The sequence below is a fragment of the Ornithorhynchus anatinus genome, chromosome 8, assembly GCF_004115215.2.
Source record: "Ornithorhynchus anatinus isolate Pmale09 chromosome 8, mOrnAna1.pri.v4, whole genome shotgun sequence".
In the NCBI taxonomy this organism is placed as follows: Eukaryota; Metazoa; Chordata; class Mammalia; order Monotremata; family Ornithorhynchidae; genus Ornithorhynchus; species Ornithorhynchus anatinus.
In genome coordinates, this window is record NC_041735.1 from 50,476,971 (window position 1) to 50,493,879 (window position 16,909).

The 16,909-nt window shown below is 43.4% G+C and overlaps 1 protein-coding gene across 4 annotated transcripts in view; it reads right to left on the reverse strand.

The window, feature by feature from the left end:
* OSBPL10 (oxysterol binding protein like 10) overlaps window positions 1–16,909 on the reverse strand; it is a 211,179-nt gene that overhangs the window by 14,797 nt on the left and 179,473 nt on the right. For all 4 annotated transcript variants that reach the window (XM_029070744.2, XM_029070747.2, XM_029070746.2 and 1 more), the window contains one exon: window positions 8,733–9,285. In XM_029070744.2, coding sequence (XP_028926577.1) covers window positions 8,733–9,285 — 553 coding nt within the window. The remainder of the gene's footprint in view (window positions 1–8,732; window positions 9,286–16,909) is intronic.

Consider the following 16,909-nt stretch of genomic DNA (forward strand, 5'->3'; position numbering starts at 1 on the left):
ACTTTCTTAGCGGGCATAAACTGACAGAAGCAGAGAAAAGGGCCAGTTAATTCATCGTTCCAATCTAAAGTAACTCATTGTACTGGGAGATTTTCATTTTTATCCCATGAATTGCTTTGCCAGGGAACACAATGCAAAATTAGAACATTCATACTGATAAGGCTGAATCAAAGGAGAGAACTCATGAGAACCAAGACTGAATTGTCTATGGAAATTTCTAGTGAACCCTACCCAGCAATTATTAACTCAGGCTCACTTTCAGAAAGCAGTAGACCACTGTCTCCATACAATATTCAGCAATCCTGGAATTTGGGAATTTCAGTCTGTTTCCTACAGAAGTAGCATGGCTTAGTGGATAGAGCACGAGCCTGGGAGTCAGAAGGTTTTGGGTTCTAATTCTGGCTCCGCCACTTGTCTGCTGCATCTCTGTGCCTCAGTTACCTCATCTGTAAAATGGGGATTGAGACTGTAAGCCCCATGTGGGATAGGGAATATGTCCAACCCAATTTACTTGTATCCATCTCAGCACTTAGTACAGAGCCTGCCACACAGTAAGCACTTAAATATCACAATTACTATTATTATTATTAGATTATTGATTAAAAGACATTCTACCTGAACCCATGAAGCAACCCAGCTACGCCTAGTTCTGTCTTTTTTATCCTCTCTTGGGAAGTTAATGTATTAGAAGTTGGAAAGATATGCCTTTGAGATTTTCCTGATTTTTTTAAATTGTATTTAAGTGTTTACTATGTGCCAAGCACTGTACTAAATGCCGGGGTAGATGCAAGATAATCAGATCCCACATGGGACTCACAGTCTAAGTAGGAGGGAAAGCAGGATTGAATGCCCATTTTACAAATGAGAAGAGAGAAGTAAAGTGACTTGCCTAAGACCACAAAGAAGACAAGTGGTGGACCAGGATGAGAACTCAGGTCCTCTGACTCCCAAGCCTTGGCTCTTACCACTAGGCCATGCTGCTTCTCACCATTTCCAGGTACCCATCTTCCATATTTCCTTAAATAAAATGCTGAATCAAATGGCAGCTTCCCCCTTCTTCAAAACAACATCCCAAATCCCTTCCGAGAACTCAGCCAGTGAATTCTTCACTCATTTGGGGGCTTTGCTCAAGATTAACAAATTACACTGTCTTATACACTGGAACACTTATTCTTGCCTTGAAATACCCAACTTTTCCATCTCTCCCAGTATTTAAATGGGACCAGATAGTTCCTCCATCCCTCTTCCCTGATCCAGTCTGAGAATTACTGGCCCCTGCTTCCTGACTTTTCTTTTGGTCCAGTCTTAACTTGCTTAGTTTAGTCCTTTAACACCGGGCTGTCCCTCTCTTCCTCCATCAGTCTCCAGATTCATTCTTCCATTTCTATTTCTGCCTTGCCTTTCTTTCTTCCCACCTTCTCTTCTCTCCCTGCTGGGCTGAGCAACTCAAAACGAATGCATCTGAAATGATGGCGAGATGCCCAGTGTTCTAAGTGACAGAGAAGCCTGCAAGTATTGATCTGAAGGATAAAAAGATGCAGAGGTAAAAGGTTTTTTTGTTTGTTTTTTTTCCATGGTATTTGTTAAGCACTTATTAGGTGCCAGGCCCTGTATTAAGTAATGGGATAGATACAAGACAATCAGATTGGACACTGTCCACGGATATGGGGCTCGCAGGCTTGATCCCCTGTTTTACAGATGAGGTAACTGAGGGACAGAGAAGTTAAGTGATTTGCCCAAGGTCACACAGCAGACAAGTGGCGGAGCCAGGATTAAATCCCAGGTCCCCTGACTCCCAGGCCTATGTTTTTCCACTAGGGCATGCTGCTTCTCATTAAAATTAAAGGAATCCTTTTACATGTACAACATAAGAACAGGGAGCCAATTAAGGAAAAAGGATATTGATCATTTCACCCAACTGCTCAGCAGGCAGAATGGGCATTAAGTGGTCAGACAATTACACTCTCCGCATTCAAAGCTTTATTCAAGGCTCATCTCTTCCAAGAGGGCTTCCCTGACTTATTCTCATTTCCCCTTCTCCCTTTCTGCGTTGCCCTGATTTGCTCCCTTTATTCATCCCACCCTCAGCCCCACAGCACTTAGGTACATAACTGTAATTTATATTAATGCCTGTCGCCCCCTCTAGACAGTGAGCTTGTTGTGGGCTGGTAATGTGTTTGGGAATGTGGATTGGTATGTGTTATATTGTACTCTCCCAAGTGCTTAGTTCAGTGCTCTGCACCTCTCCCTCTTCCATCCCACCACACTGGAACCAGGCCCTCCCAGGGGTGCCATGGCCACTGTGAGGAGAAACTTGCATGAACCTGACTGGGTGGGGAATGTCTTCTGTTTTTATTATTTGAGTTCAATCTCTCTTCCATCAACATGGAACCTCTCCGCTTCCCACCCAGATCCTGTCCACCCCTCGACTTGCCTATCGCTGTAGAAACATCACCATCCTTTCTATCTCGGGAAGGCCATGACTCATCTTTCTCAGTCAACCTGTTACTAGATCCTGTAGAATCTACTTTCACACCACCAGCAAAATCCACTCTCTCCTCTCCGTCCCAACTGCCTCTACACTGATCCAAGCACTTATTTCCCACCTTGACTACTGCCCTGACCTCCCTGCCTCACGCCACTGTCCTCTCCAGGCCATGCTCTGCTGCTCAGATCATTTTTCTGAAAGACACTGCAAGTCCACATCTCCCCACTCCTCAGAAACTTTTAATGGTTGTCCATCGACTTCCGCATCAAACAGAAATTCCTTTCCAACGGCTCTAAGGCCTACAATCAGTTCGCTCTCTCCTATCTTTCCTCTCTGATTTCCTACTACAACCCTGTCCACCGCTTCACTCCTTTAACGCCAACCTACCTCACTGTACCTTGATGTCATCTATCCCGCCGCCGACCCCTTGGCCTGGAACTACCTCCCTCCCTCTGGCCTGGAACTACCTCCTCCAGCAGCATGGCCTGGTGGATAAAGCATGGGTGTAGGGGTCATATGGTCCTGGGTTCTAATCCTAGCTCCACCACTTGTCTGCTGTATGACCTTGGGCAACTCACTTCACTTCTCTGTGCCTCAGTTACCTCTCCTGTAAAATGGGGATTAAGACTGTGAGCTCCATTAAGACAGGGACTGTGTCCAACTCGATTTGCTTGTATTCACTCCAGCGCTTAGTATACTACCTTGCACATAGTAAGCACTTAAATACCATAATTATTATTATTTCTGATAGTCTACCACTCTGTCCACCTTCAAATCCATCCTAAAATCACATCTCCTCCAAGAAGTCTTCCCTGACTAAGCCTTCATTTCCCCACTCTACTTGCCTTCCCTCTTGTATCACCTGTGGCGTGAGATCTCAAACACTCTCAAACACTTAATACTCATCCCACCCTCTGCCCCACAGCCCTTATGTGCATATCCTTTCACACTACCATTTCCCCATCTATCATTTATTTTAATGTCTGTCTCCCCATCCAGACTGTAAACACCCTGGGGGTAGGGATCACATCTAACCAAGATCATTTCTACAACTCTGTTGTATTGCACTCTCCCAAGTGCTTGATACAGTGATCCACACACAGTAAGCGTTCAATAAAATACCATTGATTGATTTTTTTAAAAGCTTCTAAAAACGTATCTTTTGATGTTCAGCCAGATGTCTGGGAGGAAAAGAAATTGGCAAGTCAAATTAGGGAGAAAGTCTGCATATGGGGTTCAATCTCCCTGGTCCCCAAGGATGGCTGTTGTCTGACCTTAATCCCCGACTGTTCTGGTGACACAATGTATTTACCTCCTTTCTCTCCAGTGGGCTAAATAAGCTCCCTCAAGAACCCTCTTCAGAGTTTAGTATTCCCAGAGTCAGTTCTATCTCAACTCTGCATCAGGCTGGGGCTTTGGGTTCAAATTCTGGTTCCATTCCTGCCTCATCCTGAGCAGAGTGGAACCCGAGAGCTCTCATCACATCTACAGTTTTCCAAGAGGAAATGACTACATCTATATTAAGATGTTGGTAGCCATAGGAATCATGAATGCAGCCCTTGGTTATAAAAATATCATGGAGGGTAGTTTTCATGCAATTTTGCTTTGTTACTATTTAAACAGACACTAAGGAAATCTAAACTGAATACTGGCTTCTGGGCCATTAAGGAGCCACATTTAGGAGTTTGGTGGATGGCAGACTGATGCCAAGCTGTGTTGTAAAAATATATGTTTAACCCTCTAGACATGAAGAATTTTCCCAGGCCAATCCTAGATGTGGTGTGTGTGAATATAAAACCGCCGATTTTCACTTTTTTCCTAAACACAGGAAAATGTAATCACAAAGGCACCCAAAATGCCTAAAATTTAAAAGTAGCACATAAAAGCAGAGCTGGCTTATCCCCTGAAAACCTTTCTTTATAAGAGGGAGCCAGAGAGAAGAGATAAGAAGAACCGACCACATGATCCTCGGGGTCCCAGGGAAACAGAAGATGAGGCTGAGGTCCACTTCCCCTCTACCTGCGACTTCCTGATCCTAATCCCAGCATCCCCTCTCCCCCCTCCTGCCTTAGTCATGGGGAAGGGGAGGAATCCGAAGAGAAGCACACCTGTTAAGTGGCTTAAAAATCCCAAGAAAAATTTAAACATTTAGGGGCCCTGGGCTGGCCCATCTCCCTGGAGAGATGTTGAACAGTTTCAAGGTTCTTACTAGCTGTTAATGAGCTCTCTGTACTTTTTCCAGTGTTGGCCTTTCTCTGTGGGGCCTTCTCTTCTCCCCACCATGACAGAGAGTTCCCCAATACCTGGGGCAATGTTCACAAATAGTTGTATTGAATTTTGAAATTTCCATTACATATTTTAAATAAAATTCTAATTAATCTTGAATTTTGGCAAATAGAGAATGCTCTTTTTTCCTTGAGATGACAAACACTCAATGGCTGGACTATAAACCCAAACTTGAACCTCAAAATGTTTTAAGCTTTTATTCCTCCCCAAACTGCCCCCTGATTTATTTCAACATCTGGCCTAAGTCCCAGTTTAACCTTTTTTTGTGTTTCCATTGAGGTTGGTCATGTATTCTAAACAATCCAATCACAAGCTTGGCATACCATCCAAGACATTAACTAAAATCTGATGAATGAAATTTATCGAGGCCCTTCAAGCAAGCCTTTCCCTTTTTGACTGTCCTGACTACAGGGTTTCAAGAGGGCTCCCACCCATTCGAGGAAGTGATAGAGATGAATCGCAATAGAGACATCAACAATTAAAGGCTCCAGGTGGTTTTAGATGTCAAAACCAAAAGCCCATTATTTGAAGGGAGACAAAAGAAGAGGAGCATCAATTGCCTCAGCTATTTCTTAAAGACTTGGAATCCTCTTCAGGCATTGTCTGCATTATTCATCATGGGGAGAGGTAGGCTATGGATCCATTTTGAGTTGGAGGGTAGAGAGGACTACATATTTCCAGGGGTTTTTAAATGGCATTAACCTAGAGTGACCATAATGGAATTCACTGCATGGTTTAAGGGGCAGCGTCGATCATTACAAGGGGAGGGGCTGCGGTGGTCAAGGCGTTAAGTATTATGAAAAATGAAAATAAATGCCATTAAAATAAGCCCCAAATCATTTTGGCTCTTAGGAATATAAGGATAATGATAATAATGATTATTGTGGCATTTGTTAAGTGCTCACTCTGTGCCAGACACTGTATTATGTGCTGGGATGGATGCAAGCAAATCGAATTGCTCACAGTTCCTGTCCCACATGGGGCTCAAGTCTTAAACCCCATCTTACAGATGAGGTAACTGAGGCACAGTGAAGTGAAGTGACTTGTCCAAAGTCACACAGTGAACAAGGGGCAGAACCGAGATTAGAATCCAAGTCCTTCTGACTTCCAAGCCTGAGCTCTATCCAAGAGGCCACATTGCTTCTCATTAATGTCATAAATACCATAAAATGGCTATTTTAAAAATGTAATGCAATTAGTTTCTGGATTTTTTTTCATGCTAGTCACAACATGAAACTTTAATAGGCGCTTAGTATAGTGCTCTGTTCACAGTAAGCACTCAATAAATACTACCAAATGAATAACAAAAAGGCCCAAGGCTACAGTGCCCTTGGAATACCCTCTGCAGTTGACTTTGCAAAGTCCTCAACATGCAGTGCGTCTGTCACCTTTTTACAAAACAAGTAACAGCTGAGCACACACCCAGCAGGAGACAAATTCTGTGCCATAGGCCAGAATGGGCCTCTAGCCTATTCTGCTGAAAAATACGTTCCGACCACAGCAAACCCCTTTTTATTTTCATCATGAATCATTACGACTCATGTGAGAAACTCTGATTCAATTTCTTGAATATAAAGACACTGCTATTCTATTTGACTGTGAGAACATTAACACAGTGAATAATCGGCTCCTTAGAAGGAAAACAGAATAATTTTTAAGCAACTTCTAGCCCTGAGCAAAATTTGGCAATTTCCTCTTTTAAGTCTTATGCTCAGAAAACCTTTGCTTGTCTCATTTTGAGGTTGACTTGTCATTTTAGCAGTCCCTGGGGATAGAAAAATAATCCGGCAGTTTTCATTCCAGAGAGTGAAAATCATAGGACCATTTGGCATCTGTCCCTCCCTCCCTTCCCCTTTCTTTCTTTCTCTCTCCTCACTCTTAGAATGTGAGCCAACTAGCTACAGTAAGGACATTGGGTGTCTGGTGAGTTTGATAGAACTGATTCCAGATCTTAAGGGCAGGGCCAATCTGGAACCAAACTAGACCCAACCCAAAACCTCCCAAAATAAACCCAGATCAAAGTGACTCCCTTAGGACCAGCCCACCTCAGTCCCCCAACGCTGAATCAGCCTGGGCATATCTAAAACCAGCCCCCACATGCCCCACCAAACCCCTAGAGGCTGGGGAGGCTCTAGTATACTGAGGGACACATCCCAGGCCGAGATAGTCCAGTACCCTTTGGGGAAACCTACAGAGTTATTCAAACCCATTCTGTGAATAGAGGTTGGGTCAGACTTAACATGGATATATACCCAACCAAAATGGAGACCAAATTTAATTTAAATTGAACACTTGAACCCTACCAATATCAATACCAATACCACAATAGCCCAAGACACATACGGAGTCCCTAAAATCATGATGTCACCAATTCTATTTCCAATACAACTGATTACCTCTTATTACCTCTTAATAAGAGGAGTTCGACTAAATTTTTGTCTTTTAAAACCCGGACCTAATTTGTTGCATTTGGTTGAATCAAAAATCCCAAAAGCCTGCATGTATGGACTATAATGCTGGAGAACGGGGGTTGTTCTCCCTCTGGCTATGGTGCACCCATCTGATAAACTGCCTCTCACCCCACTTCCTGGGGACTGTGGGAGGAGAAGGCCAAATCTGCCAAGGAGCCTGAGCTTCATCATAACTTTTAATCATTTGGGGTATGTAGGACCAATAATTCAACCTCTTGTTGAATGGGGCAGCATCGAGGGAGAATGGCAAGTGCTTTCAATGTTTTATACTTAACAAGATCAACAGCAAATGGGAAATTACAGAAAAAAACATCTAGCTCAAGAGACAAGATTAGTCTATTTCAGTGGGAGGCCAAGAAAATTGCAAGGCGATCAGTAGTGTTATTCCAGTTCTAGCCATTTCATAATGGACTGTGAGCAAAGAAAAAGAAAATCCACATCAATTCAACTCTCAACAGCCATCTCAAAACCTTTCACCAACAATCGAGATCAGGTATGTACTATATGAAAACATTCTCTCTCTATAAATTCCATCCATCAGGCTTTCAAATGGTTCAGGAGATCAAATTATTAGTGTGGCATTTTGACTGGCATTGAACAATACCACAATTTTATCTAGATGGAATCTGCGCCTTGTGTTTATGGGCACAAGCTCCCAAAACTTTCAGATGAGGAAAAATCTCATCATTTTTCTAAGCCACCAATCGGAAGTCTAAATGATTAAGCAAAAATACATCATAGAAATAATGCAGCTCCTCTTAGGTGCAAGTCTCTAATGTGAAAAGCACCATATGAGGCATTTCTTAATTTCCCTAGCCCCACAATTTACCTTAGCCACTTACCCAAAAATGGAGCACTTCAGTTGAAAAGAGGACATGGATGTGTGTTTTGTTTTTCTTTAAATCTCCATTGTCTCTAGTCTTTTAGCCTCAACCTAATAATGGTGTTTTGCTTTGGTGATTTTAAGCAGCTTAAGCTGAGCAACATAGTTTACAGACACACTTCTCTCATCATTCTGGGATATGCAATGAATTAGAATGTCGTTAAGAAAACACGGAGAAGAGGATAGCCAGCGGACCAGTGTGAAAGCACAGCACCTGAGGAGGAATTCACCTTTACACACACATTCACAAAGGGTGACACTGGTTTTCAGTACCTGAGCTCACTGTGGGCAGGGAACACATCTACCACCTCTGTTATATTGTACTCTCCCGACCGCTTCGTACACTGCATGCACACAGTAAGCACTCAGTAAATCAGATCGATCGACTGATTGGAAGACTTGAGAAAAGAAGGGGGAATGGCTTAGGTCTCATCATCTTCACTTTCTTCTGAATCCGGTGGACCCAAAAGAGACCCATGTTGCTTCTGCACGTTTTAAAGGGCCAAGGAAAAGAAATTAACAACAACCTTACTTGCAATCCCCAAACAGTCGTGAAAACGTAATAGTACGATAAGAACAAAAAGCCCAACGTGGCATCACTTACCTTCACCTACCATGGAAACCCCTATGGACATTCCCATGAACTTGCTTTTGGTCCACACGTGAGTGTTCACACAGATTCTCTTCTCCTTGCACTCGCAGTAAAAGCAAGAAACCGGCGGGTGATGAGACACTTGTTCGGCTACGAAGCTCAGCTTGTACCCGTCGGCCAGATCCCGCTCCTCAGTCCCGGCGACCCGACCCCACTCCTCGGTCCCATCGGCCCGACCCAGCTCCTCCGGGCCCGCGGCCAGGCCGGCCTGGGCTTTGGCCACGGTCAAGGGAGCCTTGCTAGTTCTGTGCGATGTCACCTTGTCCCGGGGGACGTGCCAGGAGCAGTGAAACGTTTCCCCAATGATTGGGTTATAGGGCTTCTTGGCGACGGCTCCCTTTCGACCTTCATGGAAAGATGTGAGATAATACTCCACAAAGCTGATTACTCTTTCTTCTGGGGTGGCGCCAGCTGCAATTGACAAAAACAGGTCTGGATGGGCCATGAAATTGGCAAACATCTCCAGCAGGGATCTTTTCTCCAAAATGAATGTTGGGAGCACTACCTGCATTCAGAAGCAGACAAAGGCAGACATGATTTCAAATACCGGTCAAGCCACACAGCACAAGGGCATCACTCCCCGCCCAAGTCAGGAGCAGTTTCTTCAGATTTGCAGCGAGAATGACGAATGAAGGAAAATCATTTGGGAGAAATAAATACCCCGGATTGCTACACGATCTGCTGCCTCCTTTGCAATGGCAGATTGAACAATAGGGGAAGCAAACTGTCCTGAGAGATGCTTTTTCCTCTTTCTCCTTTTGCTTAAATAATGTCTCTCTACACATCTGATCTAAATCTGCCTCCCTCAGTTCTCATAGCCTTTACCATTATAGTTGTGAAAACACAGCTTGGGAAGAGTTTCGACACCTGTCTACAATACAGGGATCTGGAAATAGCCGTTAACCCTTTGAAGAGTGTTCACCTCCAGCTCTCCAGACAAGCATGGTAAAGGATGAATAGGTACGCAATTGTTAAGGTGATGCTTTTGGGGTGTTTCTTTGAAGAGAAACATTAGAAGTTTTTTCTGAAATCCACCACAGTTAATACCCACCCGTCAATACATTACTACAGGGCAGTGGGACTATGGATGACCTAAAATGTTTTCATTCCAATCACAGCCCTTCCAGTTCAGGGGATGGAATAATAGTGATTTCTTAAATCCATTTTTAACCAAGGTTTTTAAAATGCTTTGTTGGCATTAACTCAGTCCCTGTTGACCTCAATTTCCAAATGAATCTGGGGCATTGGCCTATGGACAATTTTCAAATCTTGCAGTAATTGAGGCTCAGCGGAGCTGGGGGTCTTTATCCCATTGCCCTACTTGGGCTGACTCAGGCAAGAGACAAGTGACACTACGTTATTTTAATGCAGCATGACTGAAGATGCAATTTAAGATGGGATGTTGGTGTCCCACAATGTCGCAAAACGTGGTATGAGATTAGATGACATACTTGTGCCACCGCGACTCACAGTCAGGAAGCATAATGAATTCACATTATAATAAAATAAGACGTCATTTTATTCTGGCATCATTGCTCACTTTCAGTGTGTGATTGGCCATGCCTTGGCTGCTTGCCTCTTACCTGTATGGCAGAAAGGGGAGAAATCATCATCATCAATGGTATTTACTGAGCACTCACTGTGTGCAGAGCACCGTACAATACTCAGAATTGTCCTGACGCTTCGGTACACTACTCAGAATTGTCCTGACAGTACAATACTCTCCCACGCGCTTAGTACAGTGCTCTGCACACAGTAAGCACTCAATAAATATCATTGACTGATTGATTACAACAGAGTTGGTAGACAAGTTTTCTGCCCACAACGACCTTACAGTCTAGAGGATTTGACTTACTAATAAGGACATTTAGTAGGGCTAAGTCTGTCCCGCTAGGTTACAAGATTGTAATACAGCTCTCCTAGGGTTATCAAACCCAAGCAACAACAGTAGGGTGGGGGAATACCATCTTAATGAGAGCATTCTGAAACATTTTACAAGTGAATAAACTTGTAAACCAAACTTGTTATAGAAAAACTTGGGCCCATTAAAGGCAGGTTTCCAGACGCCAGGCTTCTATTTTGTTTTTTTAACCTATTCCTTTGGGGAACTTTTTCCCTTACATCATGACCTCCTCACTATTGTTCTAAAGTTGCTTTTATTGCCTCCTTCAGGATAGGGATTTCCTAGGGACAAATTATCACTGTATTTATCTCAACATTTGTTCCCTGGATTTATGATCCCCACTCCACTTTAATATCAATTTTCATTTATTGGCGGACAAAGGGGACGCAGGGAAGGATGAATGGATTCACAAAATAATTAAGGGAGTAGGTTCAGCAAGGAAGTGAAGTATATCTCCCCATCTTCAAAGTCTTACTAAAATCATACCTCCAAGTGCTCAGGGGGTTCAGAGTAAAAGACATAGGTGATGATGAAGGAAGGGAAAATAGGGTAGAGGGAAAGGCTTGTCAAATCCAGCGGCCTCTACTCTAACCTAATCCTCCTGGATCTCTCAGCTGCCTTCGACACTGTGAACGCTGCCCTTCTCATTGGTCTTACTGTCACTGTCCTTTCCTGATTCTCCTCCTACCTCTCTGAATGTTCCTTCTCAGTTTATTTTGCTGGCTCCTCCTCTGCCTCCCACCCTCTGATGTGGGTCCCTCAAGGCTTAGTTCTGGGTCCTCTTCTATTCTCCATCTACACCCACTCCCTTGGAGAACTCACTCGCTTCCATGACTTCAACTACATAGATGATTCCCAAATCTACCTCTCCAGCTCCATCTCTCTCGTTCTCTCCAGTCTCGCATTTCCTCTTGCCTTCACGACATCTTTACCTGGCTGTCCTGCCGACACCTCAAATTTAACATGTCCAAAACAGAACTCTTCATCTTCCCCCTTAAACCCTATTACCGTAGACACCACCACCATCCTCCCAGTTTCACAAGCCTTATCCTCGACTCCTCTCTCATTCAAACTTCAAACTGTCACCAAATCCTGTTGGTTCTACTTTCACATTGTCTCTAGAATCCATCCTTCCCTTCCGCTCAAACTGCTATCATGCTGATCCAACCGCTTATCCTATCCCACCTTGACTACTGCATCAGTCTCCTCGCTGACCTCCCTGCATCCTGTCTCTTCCCTCCCCAGTCCATACTGTCGCTATCATTCTTTCAAAATAATGCTGTGTGCACATCTCACCACTCCTCAAAAACCTCTAATGTCCAACCATCTCCTCAATGAGAAACTATTTGCTATCAGCTTTTAGGCACTTAATCAGCTTCCCACCTCCTAACTTGGCTAAGCTCCCACCTTATTCCAGCCAGTAACTTCACTCCTCTAACACCAACTTTTTCACTGTATCTCAATCTCATCTCTGTCACTACTGACCCCTTGCCCACATCCACTCTCTGTCTCAGAACTCCCTCCCCACTCAAATCCTACAAATCATCACTCTTCCTATCTTCAAAGCCCTACTATAATCACAACCCCTCCAAGTAGCCTTCCCTGACTAATCTCACATTTCCTCCCATTATTCACTCTCCTTTCTGCATTCCTTCAGCAATTGATATTTACCCTACCCCCAACACCACAGTATAAATATATATATATATATATCTTTATACTCTGCTGTTCCCATATCTGTAACATTTTAATATCTGCCTCCTCCATTAGACTATCAGCACCTTGAGGGACTACTAACTCTGTACTGTACTCTCCCAAGCACTTAGTACAGTGCTTTGCACACATTGATTAAGAAGAGATCAGAGGAAAGCTTTGTTTTGATTTTTACTATCCATTAAAAACCCCCACAAAGCAAAAATAAACAAAACCACCCCTCAAACCAAACTATGGTTCACCCCCAACTTAGCCAAAAAACCTGCACTGCTTAGAAGAGCCCTCCTAATGTGCCTTTAGCTTTCCACTGTTTTCTGTGGTGACAAATCATTCATCCTTCAGTGCTTGCTACAATCCTCTCTGGGCCTGCTCCTCCCCTGCAGTTCCTGTCTGCTGGCATCTGCGTCTACATTAGGGTCTATTACTCACTCCCCCGCCACACCACTGTTTAATATTAGAACAGCAATTGGGTAGACTGCAAAGCTCTGAGAATTACTTTCCTTTTTCTTCCCTTCTTCCTCCCCACCAACCTCATAAACATCCTATAAATACCAAACTGCCTTAAAAATGTACTCGAAAGATTAGTGTTTCAAAGTTCTGGGCATCAACAAAAAAACTCAAATAATAATAATAACATCCATAGCAACACAACATTCACTGCCTGGTAGGATAAAAAAAATCAACAACTGGCCTGCAACCTCCTAATATGGGAACCTGATTCCAGGCTCAGGATGATGGTGAAAAACAGATTTCTAAACCCCCACTTCAGAAGCAGTCAGTCAGTCAGACGTATTTACTGAGTGCTTACTCTGTGCAGAGAACTTTACTAAGCGCTTGGTAGAGTACAATACAACAATAAACAGACACATTCCCTGCTCACAATGAGTTTGGGTCATGACCAAAGGCTGGCTACCCGATTCCTGGAGGAGCACGGGTGGAGACAAGCACACGCAAGACAACTGTCTCGGTGCTTTCTAAATCTAGAAAATGCCACTGGTGCAGCCAACATTAAAGTGACCCTAACAGATCCAGACAGAGAGAATGGAGTTGAGTACATTTTCACCTCATGCAGGAGCAAATTGAACTGGTCTTGTTTACTGTTGACTTTGGCATAAGTAGCAATATCTGACCAGAAGGAACGGTTAGGATTGGGTAAAGTTGGGATTAAAATGTAAAGCTGTAACAAAAATTTTGCCTTGAGTTATCCAGGACCTCCTCCACTGCTTTCTCCCACTTTCTCTCCATAACTGCCCTTTCCAACACTGCTGCACTCCTCTCCACCCTCTTCTCTGCCTGCTCTGAGGCCAGTTGCTGCACGCTGCAATTGCCTTTTCAATCAATCAGTCGTATTTATTGAGTGCTTACTGTGTGCAGAGCACTGTACTATGTGCTTGGGAGAGTACAATATAATAGAGTTGGTGGACACGTTCCCTGTCTACACTGAGCTTACAGGCTAAAGATATTAATGTAAATAAATTATGGATATGTACATAAATTCTGTGGGGCTGAGGTAGGGGAAAAAAGCGGGCAGATCCAAGTGTGCAGATTTGCATTGCACTCATTTAGATTTTAAGTGGGATTGCTTACAACCGGGAGTAGATAACTGAATCTTCTACTGCATTCATGCTCCAACTGGAAGATTTAAAAAGGAGGATTTTGTGGAACCTTTCCCAATGTAATCTTTTTTTTTCCAATTGGAAGCTCAAAACTTGAAAAAAGGAAATAAAATAAGACAGAAGTGTACCCTAAAAAATCCAAAGTTTATTTTAATATGATTCCTGAATATTTACTTCTGATTAAAAGGAAAATGTATTGTCACCTTCAAACTGGGTTTCTACTTCTGATTAGGCACAACAATCAGGACATTTGGATCATATTTGCCTAAACCTTCCACTAAAATGACAGCCTAAGTAGAATTCAACTATTTTTCTTTGCAGAGAAATCGCTAGGTGGAAATATCTGGCTTTTTGCCCATGATACCACTGAACATTCAGCACATGGGAATGCTCACAGACTTCCTAATTATGATGACTTTTTTCCTGAATAATATGAATAGACTGAGCTTTTTTTTCGCTTTCTCTGCTCTGTAAAGCACAGCATCTCCTCCATTACAGCCATACTAAAGAACCCATCCCAGAAGGAACATCCAGGGGCATTAGAAGATTGAATGAAACTCCTATTTCTTTTGAGATGTTAGCCATGGATGTACTTGGCACATGTTAAGGGCTTACTATGTGCCAAGCACTGTAGGTACAGGATAATCACATCGGAAACAGTCCCTGTCCTGAATGGGGCTCACTGTCTAAGAGGGAGGGAGAACAGGAATTTTATCCCCATTTTACAGTGAGGAAATAGAGGCACAGAGAAATTAAGTGTCTTACCTAGATCCTCTGATTCCTAGGCCTGGGCTCTTTCCACTAGGCTATGCTGCTTCAAGACACCTTGCCGGTTCTCTGATCAATTTAAATGTTACTAAGACGCAAAGGTGCTGGGAATTATGGAAAATGGAAAAACCGTGTTCAGTATAATTCAAGAAGCTCTCAAAGTCTAACAATCAGAATCTCTTCAGTAGGACATATTGAGGTTGCTGACACCTCCCATAATACCCACCGAGGCTGGTAGCCTCACATTGATTTGTGGGAACTGTAAAGCTTGCCTGACCCACCTGTGTATTGTGACTTTGTGCATACTGGGCCGAAGAGTGTCCCGGGCCTACCCCTCCAGGACTGAAGGTTAGATCGGAAGAGGAGGAGGAGGAAGAGGAGGAGATGGAGAGGCCAAGGATGGAGAGGAGTATGAAGAAGAGGACAAGGATGATGAGGATGAGGACGAGGAGGCAGTGGCAACCCAGCCCAAGCACTTCAACTGACAATTCCCAAGATAGGTAAAGCCCAGATAATTTTTCTGCAAGTTTAGGTCTCATTCTTTGCAAGGCCATGAGAAGCAGTTTGGCCTAGTGGAAAGAACATGGGCCTGGGAATCAGAGGACCTGGGTTCTAATCCCAGCTTTGACACTTTCCTGTGGGGAGACTTTGGGCAAGTCACTTAACTTCTTGTTGCCTCAGTTTCCACATCTGTAAAATGGAGATCCAATATCTGGTCCACCTCCCACTTAGACAGTGAGCCCCATGTGGGATATGGATTGTGTCCGACCTGATTATCTTGTATCTACCCCATGCTTAGTACAGGGCTTGGCATATCAATCAATCAATCGTATTTATTGAACGCTTACTGTGTGCAGAGCAATGTACTCCCCCGATTAGACTGTAAGCCTGTCAAACGGCAGGGACTGTCTCTATCTGTTGCCGACTTGTTCATCCCAAGCGCTTAGTACAGTGCTCTGCACATAGTAAGTGCTCAATAAATACTATTGAATGAATGAATGAATGAATACTAAGGGCTTGGGAGAGGACAAAATAACAACATAACAGACACATTCCCTGTCATAAGGAGCTTGCGTAAGTGCTGTGGGGCTGAGGGAGGGGTGAATAAAGGGAGCAAATCCAAGTGCGAGGGTGACACAGAAGAGAGTGGGAGAAGAGGAAATGAGGGCTTAGTCGGCGCTTAACAAATACCACAGTCATCAGAAATCTCAGAAATGTATTTCCATTTCTTCAATGGCATTTATTGAGCACTTACTGCATGCAGAGAACCGTACTATGTATCTGGAGAGTACAACACAACTGAGTGGGTAGACATTTTCCCTGCCCCCAACGAGCTTACAGTCTATAGGAGGAGACAGTATAAATATCAATGAATACATTATAATATATAATCTATAGATAAGTATTTCTGCTATGGAATCCCAGACTTAGCCCCCCTTTTCCTTTGCTCCTCCTCCCCTCCCCATCCATCGCCCCTACTCCCTCCCTCTGCTCTATCCCCCCCCACCCCATAGCTCTTGGGTGTATATGTACATATTTATTATTCTATTTTATTGTGTGTATATAGCTGAATTCTATTTATTTATATTGATACTACCGATGCTTGTCTACTTGATTTGTTTTATTGTCTGTCTCCCCACTTCTAGAATGTGAGCCTATTGTTGTGTAGAGATTGTCTCTATTTGTTGCCGAATTCTACTTTCCAAGCACTTAGTACAGTGTTCTGCACACAATAAGCGCTCAATAAATACCATTGGATGAATGAATGAATTTATCATTAAGGCCAAGAACTTTCTAAAAGTGCTTGGTGCTTCCAGGTGACATCTGAAATGCCTTGCTGAGCCTTTTAGGAGATAATTGGGCAGGAGTTGACTTTTATGTTAAGCCCAGCACAGGGGCAGAGGGAATCACATAGACATTGTTACAGAGAATCAAAGGGGCTGGATTCTAGGTTCCTCTTTCATCCCTTCCTTTTTTGAAAGGGAATCTTCTTCCTCTTAGATTAAACACACTCTTTGTGGGCAGGGAACATCCCTTCTGATGCACTCGCTCTCCCAAGCGCTTAGTGCTGCGCAGTGTAATTTCATTGTGGACAGGGAATGTGTCTGTTTATTGTTATATTGTACTCT